The 21,608-nt window shown below is 38.9% G+C and overlaps 1 protein-coding gene across 1 annotated transcript in view; it reads right to left on the reverse strand.

Annotated features, from left to right (window-relative positions):
• The window catches only part of LAMA1 (laminin subunit alpha 1), a 101,424-nt gene that overhangs the window by 57,029 nt on the left and 22,787 nt on the right, over window positions 1-21,608 (reverse strand). The window contains exons 4-10 of the mRNA XM_061448767.1: window positions 13,688-13,930; window positions 10,085-10,264; window positions 8,315-8,404; window positions 7,735-7,852; window positions 6,322-6,500; window positions 2,100-2,205; window positions 1,447-1,607 (exon numbers count right to left, since the gene is read on the reverse strand). Of these exons, the coding sequence (XP_061304751.1) occupies window positions 1,447-1,607; window positions 2,100-2,205; window positions 6,322-6,500; window positions 7,735-7,852; window positions 8,315-8,404; window positions 10,085-10,264; window positions 13,688-13,930 (1,077 nt within the window). The remainder of the gene's footprint in view (window positions 1-1,446; window positions 1,608-2,099; window positions 2,206-6,321; window positions 6,501-7,734; window positions 7,853-8,314; window positions 8,405-10,084; window positions 10,265-13,687; window positions 13,931-21,608) is intronic.

A 21,608-nucleotide genomic window follows, 5' to 3' on the forward strand; every position in this document is an offset into this window, starting at 1 on the left:
AGAATCCTTGTCTCCTTCATTTAATATTTGAATACACAAGTTTTCTTCTTCTTTCCTTTTACCTCTGTAGGTGGGCTGCTAGCTAGTGACACACTCTGTGATCTGACCTAAACATCCTGGACACCAGGCTCATGCCCATGACAGCACTTAAAGGGGTCAATTTCTCATCTAGTTTCTACAAAAGCTTCACCAGTTAGCTGCATTAGCTGTTGTAGTGTTACTCTGAGTCAAAATTAGGCAAATTGTTGCATTTCCTTCTTCCTATTTTAATTGGCCGATGGAGCTATTTCTTTGTTCCAGACTCTGGTTATTTATATGTTCAGCATTTTGGATCAGATAAATTATGCAAAAGGAGTAAGAAGTTTCAGAAAAATTGTCAAACAAACCACGAGTATTTGGCTCCTCTTCACTGTCATACTTGGCAACAAATACATAAACTACTGGCTAACATTTGCTTCAGAAAATTAAGTGTGACTTCTTTAAATATTGACACACAGCTTTTTAATAAAGTTCAGCAGAATCTACAGCTGCAGGATATTTCAAGGGGTTTGGATATTTACCAAAAACTAAAGAAGGCTGCAAAACTGCCCTCTGGTTTTGTTTTGGATTGTTTTTTTTAGCCTTTTTTATGGTTTATATTTTGTAATCATAGAATCATAGAATAGTTAGGGTTGGAAAGGACCTTAACATCATCTAGCTCCAACCCCCTGCCATGGGCAGGGACACCTCCCGCTAAACCATGCCATCCAAGGCTCTGTGCAATCAACTTTGAACATCGCCAGGGATGGAGCATTCACAACTTTCTTGGGCAACCCATTCCAGTGCCTCACCACCCTCACAATAAAGAACTTCCTCCTTATATCCAATTTAAACTTCCCCTGTTTAAGTTTTAACCCATTACCCCTTGTCCTGTCACTACAGTCCCTAATGAAGAGTCCATTCCCAGCATCCTTACAGGCCCCTTTCAGATACTCGAATAATTAAATCATATTTCATACATACATCTAATGTAATTGTTCCAATAGTTCTTCCCAAATGCATGCTGTTCCTTCACATAAAACAGATGTTATGAACATGTTCTTTCTTTACAAGAAATCTGTGACTTTGCAGAGAAATACCAGCTCATCCCTAAATCAAACCCAGCTAGGCATGCAATCATTCTGTGCACACTCACATGTGCAGTTATTACTTGATTTTAACGTCCATTTGTCCTGTTATTACAGAAAATGGTTTATCAGCAATATACAAAACTATTCAACATAAGTTATCACATTTTTCAGTCCATACAGTAGTTAGTAATTAAGTTTTAGGTTGCCAGGTGTACAGTTACACAAGGTTGCTTCTTATGAACAGTGATCTTCCCAGTTAATTAAGTAATTTTCATCATTAAAAAAAAAGTCAATCCACAGATTCTATTTGAAACAAAAATGACAGTTTAATACTCACTTTGCAAAGACAAGGTTCTGTGCATGGATCTTCATTAATGCTACCGATCAGGCTGCAGTTACAACGCTGGCAGTTTGGATAGCCCCGATACCCGAATGCACAATGATCACATTTTTCTCCTGTGTAACCTTCTCTGCATTGACACTGACCTGGCCAAGCACCTTGAAAAGCAAAAATGGTGAAACAAATAAATAAGAGCAGGCAGCAGATTGCATTCAAGATGTCTCAGAGGGTGCAAGTAACATAACATTTCTGTTTTGTTACACTCCATGTTACATTACAGACTTGGCATAACCTCAGTCTCACCATCTACTTTTCATGTTTAGAATACCAGATGCATAGAAACTGCAGCAAAATTGATTTTGACAACTATAACAGCATTCATGAACAGTGTTAGATCTCAGACCTTCACATTGTTTTACACAGTCAGAGGCTGCCATCCCCACACAAGAACACATTCAAGGACCTGACATACCGTAAATCCTAAAGGGATGATGTTACGCCTCGCCTCTCCTTCCTAAATATTTGCTATTGTTTTGAATTGGTACCTAACTGGCAGCCCTTCACAAGTAAGTAGTGTTTCCTCAAACTTCAAGATCCAGGAACATAGTCAGATTTAAAGTTTAGAGAAAAGATGTTTCCTGCTTCCTTACCACGCTGTGAGTCAGAATGGTGCTCATCTTTAATGCAGTCAGAACTCAGAGAGCCAAATGGGTCGCAGTTGCAGGGATAGCAGGGGTGATCCTCATAAGGAGAAACCTACAAAATGAACATTCTCTGTCACATTCTCATAATATTCACTGGGAAAAGTAAAGTTACATCCATTTCTTGTCTGGTACTAGATCACTCGAACTAGTATGAACAAAGACTAGAAAAACTAATATGCAGCAGCAGATCAAGGGACTAGTTTAATTTTAGTAAACAGAAAATCAAGGGATTGCAGCCTAGAGAAAACTTAAATGCGGGAACAAAATTTGGTCTTCAATAGTACAAAGGTATAGTAACTGCTGCTGGTTGGAAGATGAAGCCTGACACATTCGGCATGCTTTTTTTTTTAATGTAACAGCAATTTACCTCTGTGATGGTTTGCCAAAGATTGTGGAAATGTTTAAGACAAGAATGGATGCTTTTTGCAAAGATACTCTGGTTCAAAGAGGAAGGAAATGAAAGAAATCCTTGGCTCTGTGTTCAATAGGAGGACAGATCATCTACTCATGAACATTCATTCTGATTCATGATCTATAGGCTTTGAAATACAAGGCAATACAACTCATATGACAAGGGAAGTTTTCTGAATTTTCTTTCAGGGAAAAATTTCCTTTGAGGTGCTTCAGATGCAAAGCAAATCAGTAATGACCTCTAGATACACATTTATTGTCTAGCAGTTGATTGAAGACTTTCCTTCAATGCTTCTTACAGCAAGTGCATCAGAGAATCCCCAGCTCCAGTTTACTTCTTTAGATGAGCAGTCCACAGAGAGTTTGTGGGTCACGGTTAAAGGGAATATAGTTATGGGAGACATTACTGTGGGGATCTGTTACAGATCGCTGATCAAGGAGAACCTGTGGATGAAGCACTCTATAGGCAGACAGGAAAAGCCTCACGCTCACAGGCCCTTGCTCTCATGGGTGACTTCAACCACCCTGACATCTGCTGGAAGGACGGTACGGCCCGGCACAAGCAATCCAGGAGGTTCCTCGATTGTGTGGAAGACAACTTCCTTCTGCAAGTAATAGAGGAGCCGACAAGGAGAGGTGCCATGCTTGACCTCGTGCTCACCAACAGGGAAGGGCTCGTTGGAAATGTGACGCTCCAGGGCAGCCTTGGATGCAGCGATCATGAGATGCTCAAATTTGAGATCCTCAGGACAGTGAGAAGAGTGTGCAGCAAGCTCACTGCCCTGGACTTCAAAAGAGCAGACTTTGGCCTCTTCAGGAACCTGCTTAGGAAGGTTCCATGGGATACAGCCCTAGAGGGCAGAGGGGCCCAAGACTCTTGGTTGATATTCAAGGATCACCTGCTGCAAGCTCAGGAGTCTTGCATCCCAAATAGAAGGAAGTGCAGCAGGAGGGCCAGAAGACCTCCTTGGATGGATAAGGAGCTCCTGAGGAAAATTCAAGGGGAAAACAGAGGCTTATAATAAGTGGAAGCAAGGACAGGTGGCATGGGAAGAGTACAGGGATGTTGTCCAAGAAGCTAGGGACCAGGTTAGGAAAGATAAGGCCCAAGTTAGAATTAAACTTAGCTAGAGGTATTAAAGATAACAGGAAGGGATTCTACAGGTACATAGCAATTAAAAGACTAGGGAGAATGCAGGCCCCCTCAGGAAGCTCTTGGGAGTACTGGCTACAAAGGATTTGGAGAAGGCTGAGGTTCTGAATGACTTCTCTGCCTCGGTCTTCACTGGCAAAGGCTCTGACCACACCACCCAAGTCTTGGAAGGAAGATGCAGGGACTGTGAGAACGAAGACCCTAGGCCCACTGTAGGAGAGGAACTGGTTTGAGACCATCTTAAAAACCTGAACGTGCACAAGTCCATGGGACCTGATGAGATCCATCTGCGGGTCCTGAAGGAGATGGCGAATGAAGTTGTGAAACCACTGGCCATCATATTTGAGAAATCATGGCAGTCAGGTGAAGTTCCCAACGACTGGAAAAAGGGAAATATAACCCCCATTTTCAAGAAGGGGAAAATGGATGACCCGGGGAACTATAGACCAGTCAGTCTCACCTCTGTGCCTGGCAAAATCTTGGAGCAGATTCTCCTGGGTGGCGTGCTAAGGCACATGAAAAACAACAAGGTGCTTGGTGACAGCCAGCATGGCTTCACTAAGGGGAAATCCTGCCTGACCAATTTGGTGGCCTTCTATGATGGGGCTACAGAACGATGGACAGGGGTAGAGCAGTTGATGTCATCTACCTGGACTTGTGTAAAGCGTTCGACACTGTCCCACACAACATCCTTGTCTCTAAATTGGAGAGACATCAATTTGATGGATGGACCACTCGGTGGATAAAGAACTGGCTGGATGGCCGCACGCAAAGAGTTGTGGTCAATGGCTCAATGTCCATCTGGAGACCAGTAACGAGTGGTGTCCCTCAGGGATCGGTGTTGGGACCGGTCTCGTTCAACATCTTCATCGCTGACATGGACAGTGGGATTGAGTGTGCCCTCAGCAAGTTTGCCAATGACACCAAGCTGTGTGGTTCGGTTGACACGCTGGAGGGAAGGAATGCCATCCAGAGGGACCTTGACACGCTTGTGAGGTGGGCTGATGCCAGCCTTATGAAGTTTAACCATGCCAAGTGCAAGGTCCTACACCTGGGTCGGAGCAATCCCAGGCACAGCTACAGGTTGGGCAGAGAAGAGATTCAGAGCAGCCCTGCAGAGAAGGACTTGGGGGTGTTGGTTGATGAGAAAATGAACATGAGCTGGCAGTGCGCGCTTGCAGCCCAGAAAGCCAACTGTATCCTGGGCTGCATCAAAAGGAGCGTGACCAGCAGGTCGAAGGAGGTGATCCTGCCCCTCTACTCTGCTCTTGTGAGACCTCACCTGGAGTATTGTGTGCAGTTCTGGTGTCCTCAACATAAAAAGGACATGGAACTGTTGGAACAAGTCCAGAGAAGGGCCATGAAGATGATCAGGGGACTGGAGCACCTCCCGTATGAAGACAGGCTGAGGAAGTTGGGGCTGTTCAGCTTGGAGAAGAGAAGGCTGCGTGGAGACCTCATAGCAGCCTTCCAGTATCTGAAGGGGGCCTATAGGGATACTGGAGAGGGACTCTTCATTAGAGACTGTAGTGACAGGACAAGGGGTAACGGGTTAAAACTTAAACAGGGTAAGTATAGATTGGATATAAGAAGGATATTCCTGTTAGGGTGGTGAGTCACTGGAACAGGTTGCCCAGGGAGGTTGTGAATGCTCCATCCCTGACAGTGTTCAAGACCAGGTTGGACGAGCCCTTGGGTGATATGATTTAGCGTAAGGTGTCCCTGCCCATGGCAGGGGGGTTGGAACTAGATGATCTTAAGGTCCTTTCCAACCCTAACGATTCTATGATTCTATGATCTATGATTCTATGATCTGTACCTGCTGTCTAACCATATACCTACAGAGTCAGCCTTGCTCTCTGCACCAATGTATACTGGATTTCTAAAGCATGGGTTTTTAAGATATGCATGAACCTGCAAAAGCAAGGCCTTGTGGAGCAAAAATATAGTTCAGCATGTCTTCTTATACAGAGACCTCTAAAATTGCAAGAAGTTCGTATGTTTAACTCTGTTAGTCACCTTAACAAAGGTCTTTTGTTGAGTTTAGGTCATTTTTCCAAAGAATGACACTTGTCAATAAAATGGAAAGTATACAGGCTCAGGAAGCACATACTCTACAATAATCATGTCAAGAAGAGTATTTGTTACATCTCATGGGATGAAGAGTCTGATCTTAGTACCATGTAATGGTCCTTTTTAACACTGTTTGAAAGTGGCTAATATAGGATGGTACACAATTTTGTCACTTCTTAAGACACTGAAACTCCAATACTAGCACTTTTTAGAGCTTTATCCACAGTAGAAATGGGCTTACTATCAAAACATCTACATTTCCACACTAGGACTTCAAGTTTTATCTTCACTTATTCTTCTCTTCTCCAACAACTTGACCTGCCCTCCCACACATTTTTTCAAGCATTTTGTTTTGCTCTGAAAGTTTTGGTGGTATATCAGATATAAAAAAACCCCAACCAACCTCTATAATTCTTTGCTGTTCTGCAACTGATAAAAATATATATATTATTTACAATCAGATAAAATACACATCATCATGTCATGCTGTAATTCACCAAAACATTAGAATGTTACTTTTCCAAATCTTACTTTGTTTGGTCTAAAATATCCATCAGCACACATTTCACAGTTGATTCCAGTAGTATGTTGAGTACAGTTTAAACATACACCACCTCCTATGTACTGGCCATGAACATCCATGCTCCTTTTCTGATCTGCAATACTCTGACTATAATAACAATCTTCTGCTTTGTTATGGCAGTTGCATTCTGAGAAAGAATGGAAAAGAAATTTGGGGGGGTTTATTTACCTTATATAACAGTTCCTATAACTGACATTTTGCAAAGGGGAAAGTATAAGTAGAAAAGCATATTAATCCATCTCAAAAAGGTGGGGTTTTTTTTTCTGTTTAACCATGGTATAAGCTTCAGCTGTCTTGATACACTGTCTTTCTTAGCAAGTAAGCACATTTCAAAACCACTGTCACCACTTTAATAGCACTGTTTTTAAAAATATTCTGTAGATCCCATTAAGACAATCCTGTCAGGAATCACGTCTATAGTGATGTGTGCTAATAGTGATCACTTTTATATAGTTATATATATAGTTATATAGAATCATAGAATAATTTATGCTAAATCTACTACCATATAACTATTTACACATACTATTTATATTTATATAATAACTACTAGTAATTATATAGTTATAACTATTGTTCTTTCTTCTTCTATCCTCTGCATTACAGAAGAAAATGTGCCTAATTTTTCTCTTATTTTCATTACAGACAAAAGTCTGAGAAGTTAACACTGCCAGTAAACAAGTATAAACTCCATTTAGGTTAGCAGATACTTCAGTCCAGTCATAAACACTTACTTTACAAAAAAGTTGACATTAAGACTTGAATAAATACTTCCTCTAAAGAGACCACTTTTCCATATGGAACTGTAAACTTTATCTAATAGGGTCTTAACTGTCTGCAGCTCATACTGTGTGTTAGCTATGTGAAAAGAGAAGACGCACTAACTAGCAACACATTCAGCCATAGTGGTACAACTTAAGTCAATCCATCAGACAACCTGGAATGCAATTAGCCAATAAGCAGTTTCTTTCAAAACATTTGTTATCAGAACAAAGCTGTTTATCTGACAAAATTTATGACCAACGGTAAGAAATTTGCTTTTCAAGCGCCTAACAAAATGATTGATGCAAATCTGCTCATTTTTACAGGAGCATAATAAATTCCCAAGTCCCTTTAAAAGAAAGAGATTCTGAAACCTTTACTATATGACCACTAGACAGGGAGTCACATCGGATAGAATATTTAAAACAATCTTAACAGTTACAATTAGAAGTAGGTTCTCTACCTTTAAATGATCCCATAAAGGCAGTTAATAGTTTCAGATTTTTCTTGGGAATTAGCATGAATAAGTATGAAAAGCAACTTCAAACAAGAAAATAATAAGCCTTGATGAAACAATCTAAACCTCTGTGCATACTTACTCTCGCATTTGTTCCCAGCAGAAATGGTTCCTGGTCTCCACGGTTTCTGGTGGTAGCCAGGACAGCACTTGTTACAGCTCTCTCCACATGTGTTGTGCTCACACTGACACTGCAATTTCTAAGAATGAAGAGTTCGCTTTCTTAGAATATTTTTTTAATTGATAATTTAATCAATGTTGCCAAAAGTCTGTCTAATATCAGATTTAATCAAAAAAATATCAAGACACAGAATTAGCATTGGACTGCTCAACCATGCTGTATCTGTATCATCTACCCAGGAATAGTCTTTCTAGAATAGGAGGGCCAAATGTCCTGTGTTGCAAGAGAGATTATTTCCTGTTGTGCCACTTAAACTGTTTAAATTTAATGCCAAAGAGTTTATTTTGAGAAAGTTACATTACCAGAGACCCAGATATGTTTGCACAGAAAATGAAGAAAATTATAGCAAATAATTTGTGTACACCATATGGTAAGATCTCTTTTAGCCTCCTCTTTCTCGGTTCCCTTAAGCAAAGTCCTTTTTTTTATAAAAATTGGAAAAGTTGTTTTCTGAAAATAAATTAATGAGATTATAGAATACCTTTGTGATTTCATCCAGGGGGCAGCTGCGAGCATGGCCATAACAAATACACATACCACCAACAGAGATGTCCTTTATTGAATAGTAGTACTAGAAAAAAAAAAAGCCCAAAGTTGAAAAAGGGATGAATAAATGACATTTATTTGTATGTGCATCTTCCATCTTACTCTGGAAAATAAAATACCAGCATTCAACTATTTTGCAACTTGAAAAATAAAAGAAATACTTGAAAATTATAGAAGTTTTGAATTTTTGCCAGTTTTGGAAATCTGCCATTTTGTGATTCATCCCCCCCACACACCATTATTTTTCCTCATTGGTACAAAATATTAACTGACTTTTAACTTTAAATAAGCATGCACAATTCCTCAGCTTCAGGAAAGACCACCAAATGTAACCTCAGCAAAAGTTTACTTGTAAAAAAACCCAACCTTTTTTACCCTCTAAGAAGCCACAAAGCATAACAAGTTGCGGTATTTTAATTTAATCTGTGGAGTAACAGTATGCTTTCTTAAAATGGGAACTTTGACTTCCCTTAAAACCAGTCTGTGCACTCACTTCCTGACCAGCTCTTTGCTACTAGTGTGTAGACAGTGTATTATTCTATCCAAATTCTTAGCTTAAAAATCGGTGATACAGCAGAGTACAGTCCATTAATATTGCCAGGTGGTGAGCAAAAGCAACATACATAAGGAAAGGATTTAATTTTCAAGGCAAAGAAGAGGCAGGAAATGACCATCTGGGTTCAGTTACAGCTGCAGTATCAGCATGATTGGCCAGTTTATATCCTGGGAAGCATGTACTCCCAGGGAATGAAAAAGAAACACTTTTTGAGGATACTTCTAAGAAAAGAGTTCAGGACTCCCAGACCTAACAACCCTACAGTCGTCTGCTTCAGGAAGGCAGCCTTGGGCGGTCATACATGCTGACTCCTGGACTGTTATTTCTTTGAAGGATCTTGAAGCTGGAGCAAACTAGCTTCTTTGATTTCACACTTAATTTTTTATGCTTTTAAATTTTTTATTATGTCTAGTATTTTACGGTGTTTTTTTTTTCATGTTATGGGCTTGAATTGCAAAAAACACTCAGGGACTTATCATGAATTGTTAAGTCTTCGCAGAAGAGGAGAGAAGGTCGAGGCTGAGAAAAGTAGGATGACAAAAGCAGAACTGTTTTTCTCACTGAATTCCCTGCTTCATCGGCTTTTATGTCTGTTTTCTTAAAACTCACAGTGTATGGCTCACAGCAGCTGTGTTCAGCTTGAAGTTGAATGAGACCAATGCTAACCAAACGCTACAGACAGAAATAAATACCTAAATGTAACACAAAATAAAGGTGCTGCTGAACACTTAGAAAAGAGTTGCATCAGCCCTTTTACAAAACTAGGTACAAGAAACTAAACACAATTGAAGAAGAAAAGATACTGCAGTTGCATCAAAAGCAACCTCAAGTGACATTTCCATCAGCCAAACTGATTTTTTATTTTAATGATAAAGCATTATAAAAATGTTCCTAGCATAAATCAGATACACAAGCAAATAAACCAAAAAGCAAACAAATAAAAAACTACCTCTAAAAAGCATATTTCCAAAGTTGTTTCTGACGAAGTATTGTTGTCAATAATGTCAAAGGGAAGGCAAGAATTATTTAATAACCTATCAAAACAGCTCTGTGAATGTCAAGGCTCAAGTACTGTCTCCAGCTTAAATAGATCAGAAAAGGCTTTCCCATCAAGTCATACTGAATACCATTTATGAAGAATCAGCTTACCCTTCTGGTAACAATGGGGTCTAGTTCTTTAGGATCATTATGGCTGAGAGTCATGAGATCAGCATTAAGAGTTCGAATGCGCTGCAGTCGAAGGCGAATGTATCGTGCAGAAGTAAACTCCAAAAGCTTCTGTGAAGGATCATCAGCACTAGGCCTACCGTTGATCAGTGACGTGTGAATCTAGAAAGAGAGACTGGCTCAATCATAAACATAACTGCAACAATAAACATCTTAGTGTGAGAATTAAAAACACAGAATGTAAGCTTGTTTTCTAGCAACTCAGGATGGTGTGATGTTAAACTACCTGGAATTCTTTCTTTTCCCCACCCTCTACTTGAAGGTAGAAATCCCGCTTCCTGACTCACAGAGTTCTGAAACCATCACTCACAGCTGGTCACAGCCTCAAATCTCCCAGACTTTCATGGAGATAGCATAAAGGTAAAAACTAGTCCGTGGGTTTCCTTTCTCTTCCTTATTGAGATGGAACATGTAACTCTGGTCATAAGCACAGTTTTGTCTTTACAGATTTCTCCTCTGCAATTTGTAAAGATCGCATCACAAAACCCGGTAAGGTGCACATGCCCAATCTGGGTCATTAATCTTCTGCTTTATGGGGACAGGGCTGCCCAATCAGCAAGGACTACACAAGTGATATGAGCGCACAGTGGGAAAACACAACACAGAACTGAAAGCAAAGTGTTGCCATCACAAACCAGCCCATCTGGCCTCCATGTTTCTCCCACAATCCTAACTCGCCCCACTGTGATGGCTTCTGGTATCGATTTGCACAACTTATTCTGGCAACAGCTCCTTCCTTCTCCCCAAAGCAACTTCAGAGCACACAAGGATTTAGTGTCATATGACCATGCAGCTCCTGCACTGTTTAATGGAAGAAACTGAAAAATAAGAACATAAAGGCTTCACGCAAATGTTTAACAGTTCACTCGGTATCACAGCAAATAAGGAATCATGCTTTCGGCTTGCCAGCTATGTTTTAGACTGCATGACGTATCTTCAGTTATGAAGAGTAATTTTGTCTCATATGCTACTCTTTATAGTTTCAACTCTGTCCAGTACTGTCAAATTGTTCCTCTGAAAATGTTTCTAAATATTACATAATTTTGTTATTATTTTAAATCTTAATTTTGTAGTGGAGCTAGGGGCTTCCGAGACAGTAATAGTGGTATTTCAAAGACATACAGAGAGTAGTAACAGCGTGCACACTCCCAACATTGTAATTTTGCCATTTATGGGCTATTATTATTCCTTCTAAATATTCTAATATTGTGTTCAAAGTAGTCTATATTGTGTACAAAGAATGTCACTTTTCTAATGGTCCACTCAGAAACTACCCATCACCAATTTTCCAACTGCAGAATAATAGTTATGAGACACTTTTTCCAGGTCTGAACCTACAAATTAATGCCACCTTATGTAATACTCAGCTCCCATAAAAACACAGGGAATTCTTCTAGTCCATTTCCTACTTTAAAGCAGAATTTAGTAGGCTTTTGTTAGATGTTTGACCAATATGTTCTTGAAGACCACTGTTGGTGGCGACTCTACAATCCTCCAAGGCAATCTGTTCCAGGCCTTTCTGGCTTTATTGCCAAAAATCTCCTGACCTCTAAACAATGTTTTCCTTGTTGCAATTTCAGACCACTTCTTCCATCCCATCAGACATTCAGAAGAGATTATTCTTCCTTGTACCCATGTTTTATACAACTGAAGATTGAACATGCCCACCCCATTTCAATCTGTTCTCTCTAGGCATACCAGGTGCAAAACACTCATTCAGAAGTCGTATTCTGATGGGAATACAAGACAGAATAGCTGGCCAAATATTCAAGTATCACCACACTACTTCTACTGGAAAAATATTTTTTATATATATATATATATACACTCACTATAGACAAATGCAACTTTATTACAGAGCACCACATCCTACTCTTATTAAACCTTAACTACAGATGTGGAATTTTCTGGGCTCAGTGCTATTTTTACAACAAAAAAAGGACGACCTAACCATGGCACTGGGAGTTCTAGCATGTTGTGTTTCCTCTTTATCACTTAGACTCTAGAGATTTAAAGATCCAGAAAGGCCTCTTAAAACCAGCTGGCCTAACCTCCTCTGTGACATATGCCATTGCATTTTCCATAGTCTTGCCTAACTAAACCTCTAATTCTCTGGTAATATACTCTCTCTACTCATGAGTAGTGCCTTCAAATGATGAAATATGAAACATTATTTACATTTTAACTCCAAAGTTATCTACTGGCTTGATCAGGATAAATTCTGTAATATTGCACTATAATTCTATAGAGACAAAAAAGGAATCTTTCCCAGCAGGAAAAGGAAGAAACCGTTAGTATAGGAACTAAGACACTAAGGAAGAAAAATACTTTTTCTCCATGTACACTGCTGCACTCTAATATATTGCTTACATATGGCTTACATACATGGATATATTTGCACTATGTTTTTGGCTTACTTGTCCTCCATAATTTGAGACCATTTCCAAACAACTTGGAATTCATCATGAGCACTGACTTCATTACATGGATTTCTAGAAGCAGATCTCCAAGCAGTATAAATGACGTAGACAGCAGAGCTTACAGTAGAGCAGCTATGCCTCTTCAAATCTGTGAAAAATCTAGCAGCCAAACTGACAAAATGTCTGATATGGCAAAAAAATGCTATTAGTAAGTGACATCTACATTTAGACATTTAGATCCTTCTGATCTGTGGGGTATATGCTTACATCATTGCAATAAACATTTGACTAAAGTGAATGGGACTTGATGTAACCAAATTTCTTTGTGGTTTTTTTTTTCTTGCTGAAACACCGTTTTAAGTTTATGTGAAAGTTTGACACACTTTAGCCCTTAGCTGCATTCTTTTTTTAACCAAGAAATCAAAACATATTTGCTTCTGTTATGCTAAGAGTTACTAGCATTCTCCATGGGATAACACTGCATTTATTATCATGGCCTTACATTAAAGCATACACAATGGAGTAACCGCTGGGTTTAATGTATCATTTCATTATGTGGCTGACACTATGTAATAAATTACACAAGTACAATGAATAGTTTGCTAAAAGCAAGAACAATCAACAGCGAGGTTGCAAAACCCATAGCTCTTTTAATTATGCTACATCCCTGAAACAATGCCAACACTTGTTTAGGAGTTCCAGCTGTGCCAAGCACTTCAACAGTGTCTGCAGCTTTATCTCACACAACCAGGTGCTCCTAACACAGGGGTTTTCTTTATTAAATGAAAAACCTGACAAAACATAGAACTTCTGTTACAGTCTTTCAGGATAAAGCAACTAATAATTCACAGCTAATAGCTATCATCAAATCATCTGGGGAGAACAAAAATGTTTAGTAATGGGAATACACAGAGACATGTTTCATCCCGACATTTAAAAGTTTGCTATACTGGTATATGGTGTAAAGACAGTATCATTAAAGAAGGAAAACAGATTATCTGGTAGTGCTGAAGGCAATGAACTCAGTAGCTGTAACCCAAATGCCTTCAAACTGCTATCAGTCCATGTTCTTACTCACAAATAGCAAGCTCAAAACCAAACATACCTCTCCATGTTCCAGAGGAACTAGTCTGGAGTAATAGGAGGTGCAGATCACTTCATCATCTCTCTTATAAGTTGGCGGCCCAATTCTTGGTGTAATATTATAACGAGTTAAACATTCAGTATCACTAATTGCATAGTACTGCCATGGTCTGAACTCTGTGCCATCTACGGAGCGTTCCAAAATCCAGTTTCCAGGTCGTGGAGCATTAGCAGCTTTGATAATGACATATGCAACTTGAAAGACCTAAAAAAATGCAAGAAGGAAATTTTAACACTTCATTATGCTGCAGAAGACTGCTGGAAGCCAAGTGGGTAATAAATTCTAATTTTAAAAGCAGTATATATTTTGCCTGGAAGTAGGTAAAATTTGGTGCAGTGACTGAATAAATTTTTTGCACAAAGTTTTGACATAAATCCAGTCTAATCTTTTATTAACAGAAACATCTATCATTTTTTGCCCAAACTGTGAACGTTACACCAAAACATTTGTTTATGTGACTAAAAAAGACAATGTATTTCATACAATATTCTGTGCAATAGCTGAAATCTGCATGTACACTGCATGTTTCAGCACTACTTGGGTATAACATTCTTTCTATGGGAAATTGCTATTTAGCTTCACTGCACCACTGAGGGCTTCAGAGAACTAGGTTGTTGTTGTTTTTTTTTTTATTTTCAGAACAGCTGCAACCCAAACAACTCTTTGTTTCAGATTTCAGCTGGGAGTTTAATCCTCTCAGCAACAGCATTTCTGATAAGCTTTTTACATCCTATATTAAAGCTCTCTGTGCATTCCATTTTCACTTTGTGTTAGTTATTTAAGCAGGAGACTATTTACAGACACTGCTGAAAACATGCAGAGACAAATAAGATTAATGTGACAAATATAAGCATGATAATCTTATTTAAGAATAGTAGCTTCTTTAAGATGTGTACTTGCTAAGCTATATAGGCATTGACTACTTTTTTAACAATCCTGAATCCAAAGTGAACAGCACTGTTCAGCACTCCTGTGAGTAGCCAGAGCAGTAATTATGTTTATATCACCTTTTAAATGACCTTGTCATGGCAGACAGATAACCCACACTGGCCCTCAGCCAGCCACAACATTAGACACTCACACTGAAGTGCACTTACTGCAAAGCTGTATCTTCTTCTTTACCCAGTACCTGCTACATCGCCTCATTTAAAAAGGCTGTCTTTGCAAACTTTTAAGACTTCTATTTGAGGAGTTTAATGTCTTATGTACATTATAGTATCAAGCCATATTTACATGAATGAAAAATGCTGTATTATTCAACCATCTCAGAGGTATGTATTCCCACCGTTGAGCAGACTGCCTGGTCAGCTGGTATAATTGTAACTCCTGTGTGCATGTGCAGTATTAATACTATGTTGAGCTCCAATTTGGCCACAATCAGCAATTTGAGACATTTTAAATTTAAATTTTTTTAGTTTTCTTACTTTTTGCAATACTGATTAAAACAAGAGCAAGAACAGCACTTGCCACATAAGAGCAGATTTTGATTTTGTCGAAGAAATAAACACACAGAGGTAAGTAGTAACTGCATTGTGTGTGCAATTCAGGAAACTACTTTTGAAACAAAACATTCTTTAAGTGAAGAAGGATTTGCTTAGGAGATCTTGCAGACATGAGAAGGAAAAAAAAATGGTGATACTTACCTTCAAATGAGTAAAAGAAAAAAAAAGAGAAGTCTGCTCACTGTTTAGTCACAGCCTCACAGTCTTAGAAATAAAATTTCTCTGAGGTCTGCGAATCCTCTGCTGTCCAGCACAATCTTAAAATTTCAAAGTTAAGTGAATACCAAGAATGATAATCCAGCTGCCATGAAAAGAGTGTCTTTTACATAAAACTTGCATCATGCCAACAAGCTCCAACTAAAAAAAAAAAATCTGAAGTAGATGCTTTCAAAGGGAAAAGAAGAGAACTCGGGCAGACTCCAAGTCAAGCAACAGTGTTCCTTACATATATTCATTGATTCAGTCAGTGGCAATTGAGTTATATGCTTGTTTCACTCTGAGTCATACTATCATTTTGGTACTTTTAACCTGAAGACACTTGTATGTGACACAAGCCACTTGTATGGGTATTTTCTCCATCACAGCAGAGAACTCCCAAAAACTATTAAAACTAGGAAACTTTCTTTGGCTGAGCTCCTTTGAAGTCAATCATTTCTCTCAACTGCATAAAAGATGCAAGACTGGAGACCCATTTTTTTTTTTCAGTGCTACGGTAGAAAATTTTCCTGAAAAACTCTTCTATGATGTCTTTTATTTATTTACTTTTCCTCTCTGCTTGCTGTCATCAATTAAACTACTTCCCTACTTATTACACAGTCGGCTGAGCAACAAATGATCAACTTTTGATTACAGTGAGATTTTTCAAGACCCATTATAGTCTGCAGCTGATGTAGCTAGTTTTAAATCCAGTTCCAACTAGTAACAATGAGCTATGCTTCATCAGAAACTAACTGCAGCCACTGCTACAGAAATAAAAGATATTCACAAGATTATGCAGGTTAAATTTATTTTAAATATCAATTTGCTTGAGTGGGGGTGAAGAGAAAAGCCAGTTAAAGACAAAAACTTTCACAGCAACTGTGCACATATTCAGTGCACAGCTCACTAAGTTAAATCTTTTCAAGTCAATGTTTTTCCAGAAAAAGTACAGCCATGTTTGGTACTCAAACCATCTAGGAATTGATTTTTCCCACATTCCTACAGTTTATCAACAGCTGAAATGAAGGTATTTGCCAGTATAAACCCAAAAGACACACTCCAAAATCAGCAAATGATTCCATAAACATTTGCATATGCAAAATGTAGCAAACCACTGCCCTCCTTTCCCCCAGTCCTCTCGACTCTTGTCCATTTACACAGATAGCCCACAGGTTCCCAAAAATATTTCATAGGTAAATTCACAATATAATGAATACCAGCAACACCAGGAAAATTAGTCAGTCCTTGAAGTAATATAGGTTAAACAGAAATCAAAGGATTTTGTATAAATGCTCCTGCAGTCAAGAAATCCTAAGAAAAACTATTAGTAGGAGTTACATTCTCAGGGATTCTGTTCCCTAGCAAGGGAATTAAACTGGTGGAAGGGATTAAGGTGTTCCTAGTATTTGCAGATGAAGTTGTTTTAAGGAATGTCAGCAGGTAGGGGTTTCGCAGACCTCATATCCCACAGCTTCTGCAACCCTGAATGGATCTGAGCCAGGAATTCCATGTAATGCAAGTTGATTTTCCAACATTCTTAGAGCACTTCTTCACATATTTTACTTTTATAAGTTTTTCAGGTTTCAACATCACCAAAGGCAGTTTCTTACCATTTTCCACTCCCAGTGCCCACCAACCAGCCACATGACAAACTTGACCTGTGTGGCAAGAGCTAATGATTTGTATACTTTGACTGTATAGCCTTCCCAGAACTCATTTCCTTACTGAGCTACAAGGGTAAAAAAGGGCAAGCCTGAGCAAGTTACCAATTCCCAAGCAGCCATAGATTAAAAGAGTCATTTTACAGGCATTTCAGCCCTCACTGTAAAGGCCAGCCAAATAAACTAGCACTGAAGAACCTCTTCTTTGCAGTAGCAATACCAACACAGCAAGTCACTCCTGCTTTATTTAGCTTTTGTAACGACCTTGTTTCCCTGAATGCAGATCCAGCAACAGCAAGTTCATTGTTCTTTAAGCACATTTATGAACGAATCCTTCTGCCCATTCATCAGGAAATTTTGCACATTATTCTCAAGACTGTAAACTCAGCCAGCAGTGGCCATACAGCAGATACCAGCCAAAAGCCAATTCCCAAGCAGCCATAGATTAAAAGCGTCATTTTACAGGCATTTCAGCCCTCACTGTAAAGACCAGCCAAATAAACTAGCACTGAAGAACCTCTTCTTTGCAGTAGCAATACCACCATGGCAAGTCACTCCTGCTTTATTTAGCTTTTGTAACGACCTTGTTTCCCAGAATGCAGATCCAGCAACAGCAAATTCATTGTTCTTTAAGCACATTTATGAATGAATCCTTCTGCCCATTCATCAGGAAATTTTGCACGTTATTCTCAAGACTGTAAACTCAGCCAGCAGTGGCCCCATTTCCAAGGGCATGGCCAGTGCTCTACAACCCACACAGGTACATGCCCTCTTAAGCAGTTTTCCTGGTAGTCTTTTTGGATACAGACTCCCAGTTGTAATTTTCAATTTACACAAATGCAGGCAACAATAAGGGAAGATTCTGCCTTTTCATAGCTATGAGTATTTGAGCCCCAGACTTCAGAAGTGAAAAATTAAAGGGAAAGATGAGTCCAAACACATCCCCCCCCTGAATCTCAGAAGTATTTAACTTATTGAGAACAGAGGTACCAACTGCTACTTCAAATCTACATCCCAGTTCAAATCCAAACTTTACCTGACATTCAAAAAAACCTGAGAGAAGGATATGATTTTAGGACCTCAGGTTCACTTTTAGTGTCCTACTGCATACCTTACTGAAATCATACTGTCATAACGTAAACCACGTAATGCAGAAGACCAAAAAATGAACAACCCTGGAGGAATGCAAGGCTCTTGGCAGAATGGCTCCTGAAGTTTTATAAATTCAGCTAAAGCTTTCCTTAAAGATGAGCGCAGAAAGGGAATCTAAAAAACAGCTAAGTGTTTTTCAAAATAGCATGACAAGTCTTGTGGCGAAAATGTTTATTACAACTATCATTACTCCACATTTTAAGTGGAACTGCAAAATCCATTCTGTTCAGTGCTGTGAATACATACAAACCTGGTTACCAGAAAAGCCTCTTTTTCTCAGATTTTGTTTTACAGTCCAAAAAGTCTAAAATTAATCTGTGCAAACTCTCAAAAAGTAGAAGTCTACATGAAGGGAGGAAAAGGACCTGGACAGTGCTGGTCAACAGCAGCTGAACATGAGCCAGTGGTGTGCCCAGGTGGCCAAAAAGGCCAATAGCAGGTGGCCAAGTGGACTAGGGAAGTAATAACCTGCCTGTACTTGAGGCTGCGCCTAAAATCCTGTGTTCAGTTCTGGGCCCTTCAGTACAAGAAAGAGATTGAAGTGCTAGAGTGTGTCAAAAGAAGGCCAACAAAGATAGTGAAGGGTCTAGAGAACAAGTTTCATGAGACGGGGCCTCTACAACTAGGTGAAAAGAGGTTGCAGTGAGGTGGGTGCTGGTCTCTTCTCCCAAGTAACAAGTAATAGCACAAGAGGAAACAGCCTCAAGTTGCACGAGGGGAGGTTTAGATTTGATATTAGGAAAAAATTCTCCACCAAAAGGGTTGTCAAGTATTGGAACAGGCTGCCCAGGGAAGTGGCGGAGATACCATCCCTGGAGGTATTTAAAATATATGTAGAAGTGGCACATAGGGACATGGCTCAGTGGTGGACTTAGCAATGCTAAGGAAATGGCTGGATTCGATGATCTCAAAGGTCTTTTCTACCCTAAACAACTCAATGATATTCTGAGTATCAGCCTACATTGTTCACAGAAATACCTTCTTAAGGGACAAAGATGGCTCCAGGGTCTTAACAGAGACTGTGAGGCCTAGCAATTCCTCGTGACACTTTGCTCTGAGGAGTATGTGATGTTAAAACTGCAAAATAAACTAAATCCAGTAGAATTTCTAGTCTGCTAAATTGCATTCTATTTATTATTGATTCACTATTTGCAACTGTTGTTTTGGAATAGAAGAAAAATTCATTTTACTTAAGAACTACATTGTAAGAATGTACAGATGAGCACCCTGAATCTTGCACCATCAGTTTTAAGAAGCCACAAAAAGCTTTTAAAGAAGCTTGCCACATACAATAAGTTAGCATTGGTCCAGTGAAGTCAACAGAATAATATTTTTTTACATCAGCAAAAACTCCTTGCCAACTGATTTCAAGATAAAAGCTCTGTACAAATCATATTATGATATTTACATTCTTTTCTACTCTTTAATAGCAGAAACCACAAATTGGTGTTGCATCAGCCCCCAAGTGGTAATCCAGTACTCATGAAATATTCATGATCTATGAATTAATCAGGAGTGGGGGTATTTTCTCAACTTGATATTATGGGTCTTTCAAGAACAACTGGTCTTGCTTTATAATTCAAGAACTTTGTGATATACAAACTTGTGCCTTTCTGCTATGCCTAATACAAAATATCCTTGAATATCTTTAAATAGCTGATGCATGGTCATAAAACTGAGGAAAGTGTTCTTCATTTAATGGTGTGACAGAGGAATACTTTACAGCTGGCCCAAGCAATGCTGCTGACCCTTATAATAGGCAGCATTCATTTCAATTCATTGAAATTTCACAAATTAGCTGTCCAGAGGAATCAAACCCAGGCAAAAATGCTCGGTTTATCTAAAATTTTGTTTCTGTAGAATTGCCAGCCTAGGAAGCTCAAAGTCATAAACAAAATCTTGGTATCAGTATTACACTTCATTGCTAAAGCACTCTTTCCCCAGTTCTGGACCTCTGCCATACATTTAATGGAAGGTGAAGGGCAGGCAAGACTATCATACATCTGGGTCCTGGAAAAACTGAAAAGAGTGTCAGAATACATGTACCTAGTTGTTATGATCCATGTGAGCTAAAAAACCATGATGTACCCACTGACTACCCTTAAAAAATGATTAGCATTAGTTATAAATAGCACAGACTCTGCAAAGGAAAAAGATCTAAACAGCAATTTTGATACTGATTTTATCAGACCTCTTTTCTTAATAAGATTGCATTGAACTGCTCTTCAGTCCAGATGGTTTTAGAATAAATAAATTAAGTGCAAAGTAGACTATTAGGTAAAAGAATATCCCCTACTCCCTTCAACTCTGAGCAGAGAGATGAATGCAGTCAAATACAGGACACAGACTGTGGCCAGAACTTCACCTAGGATAAACTGGATTGGAGCCAATTTTCACCAAGGAATCTTCCTCATATCTGCCAGCCAAGGCTATGTTGGGCATTTACCAACCTGACTGCTTGGATTATATGTCTAAACTGTACATTGGTAACAATTTCAAGAAAAAAATCCATACCTCTTACTGCTAGAACTTCTACTTAAAAAAACATAAATAACGACTAGATGGTCATTCTTCACATCAAAAAAGGGTGAGAACATATTCTATACTGTGGTAAGGAAAGTTAAAGGACACTGATACATTACTTGACAAGAGTATTTGGCAAGCTCAAAGCTTGAAATGTATAAAAAAGTACCAATGCTAAAGATATACCGCAACATACAGATACTGACTTTCAGGAATACTTTTAAAGATCCTAAGAGAGTATTTTAACTCATTCTCAAGCAAATTTATGAAGTAATCAGTTACTAAAAACACTAAGGTTTTTCAAACTGTTTTCTTTTTGTGTTTTCTTTGCTTGTGCTGACTTGCTTAAAGTAAGCACACCAAGTCAGCTCTAATAACTCATTGACTTCAAGCGATCTCCATTAACCAAATCCTTTCTCACAGAGCAGTAATTTACATTCAGTTTGCATAGCCTTAGATGCCTTCTCTCTCTCAAACTCTCCAAGGAAAACACAGAAGAAAGGCCCCTTGGGGGAAACTTTTCAAATCGAATTAGTGAAACTGAGCATGGGTCAGGAGAGGGAAGATACGTATTTGGTGAAACATCAACAGCGTTAAGGCTGTTCAGCTGGTCTGTTTCCAAAGTAGAAAATGTTCTATGAGGAAAAAACACTAAGGCATTCCCCCCTCCTTCATTTTTCCTTCCTGTTTGTCCATTTACAAACCAAACACAAAGGCAAATCTTCAAACAACAAGAAAGTCCTATCCAAACCTCCTGTTACTGACAAAAAGATACCCAGTGATTATTTTCCTAACAGTTCTGCTTTCTAATTAAAGAGCAAACTAGACACTTGTTTAACCTATGCT

This window comes from Pezoporus flaviventris, unplaced genomic scaffold, assembly GCF_033815535.1.
Source record: "Pezoporus flaviventris isolate CSIRO_AGI_PZ_B2104156 unplaced genomic scaffold, CSIRO_AGI_Pfla_v1 ptg000007l, whole genome shotgun sequence".
Classification (NCBI taxonomy): Eukaryota; Metazoa; Chordata; class Aves; order Psittaciformes; family Psittacidae; genus Pezoporus; species Pezoporus flaviventris.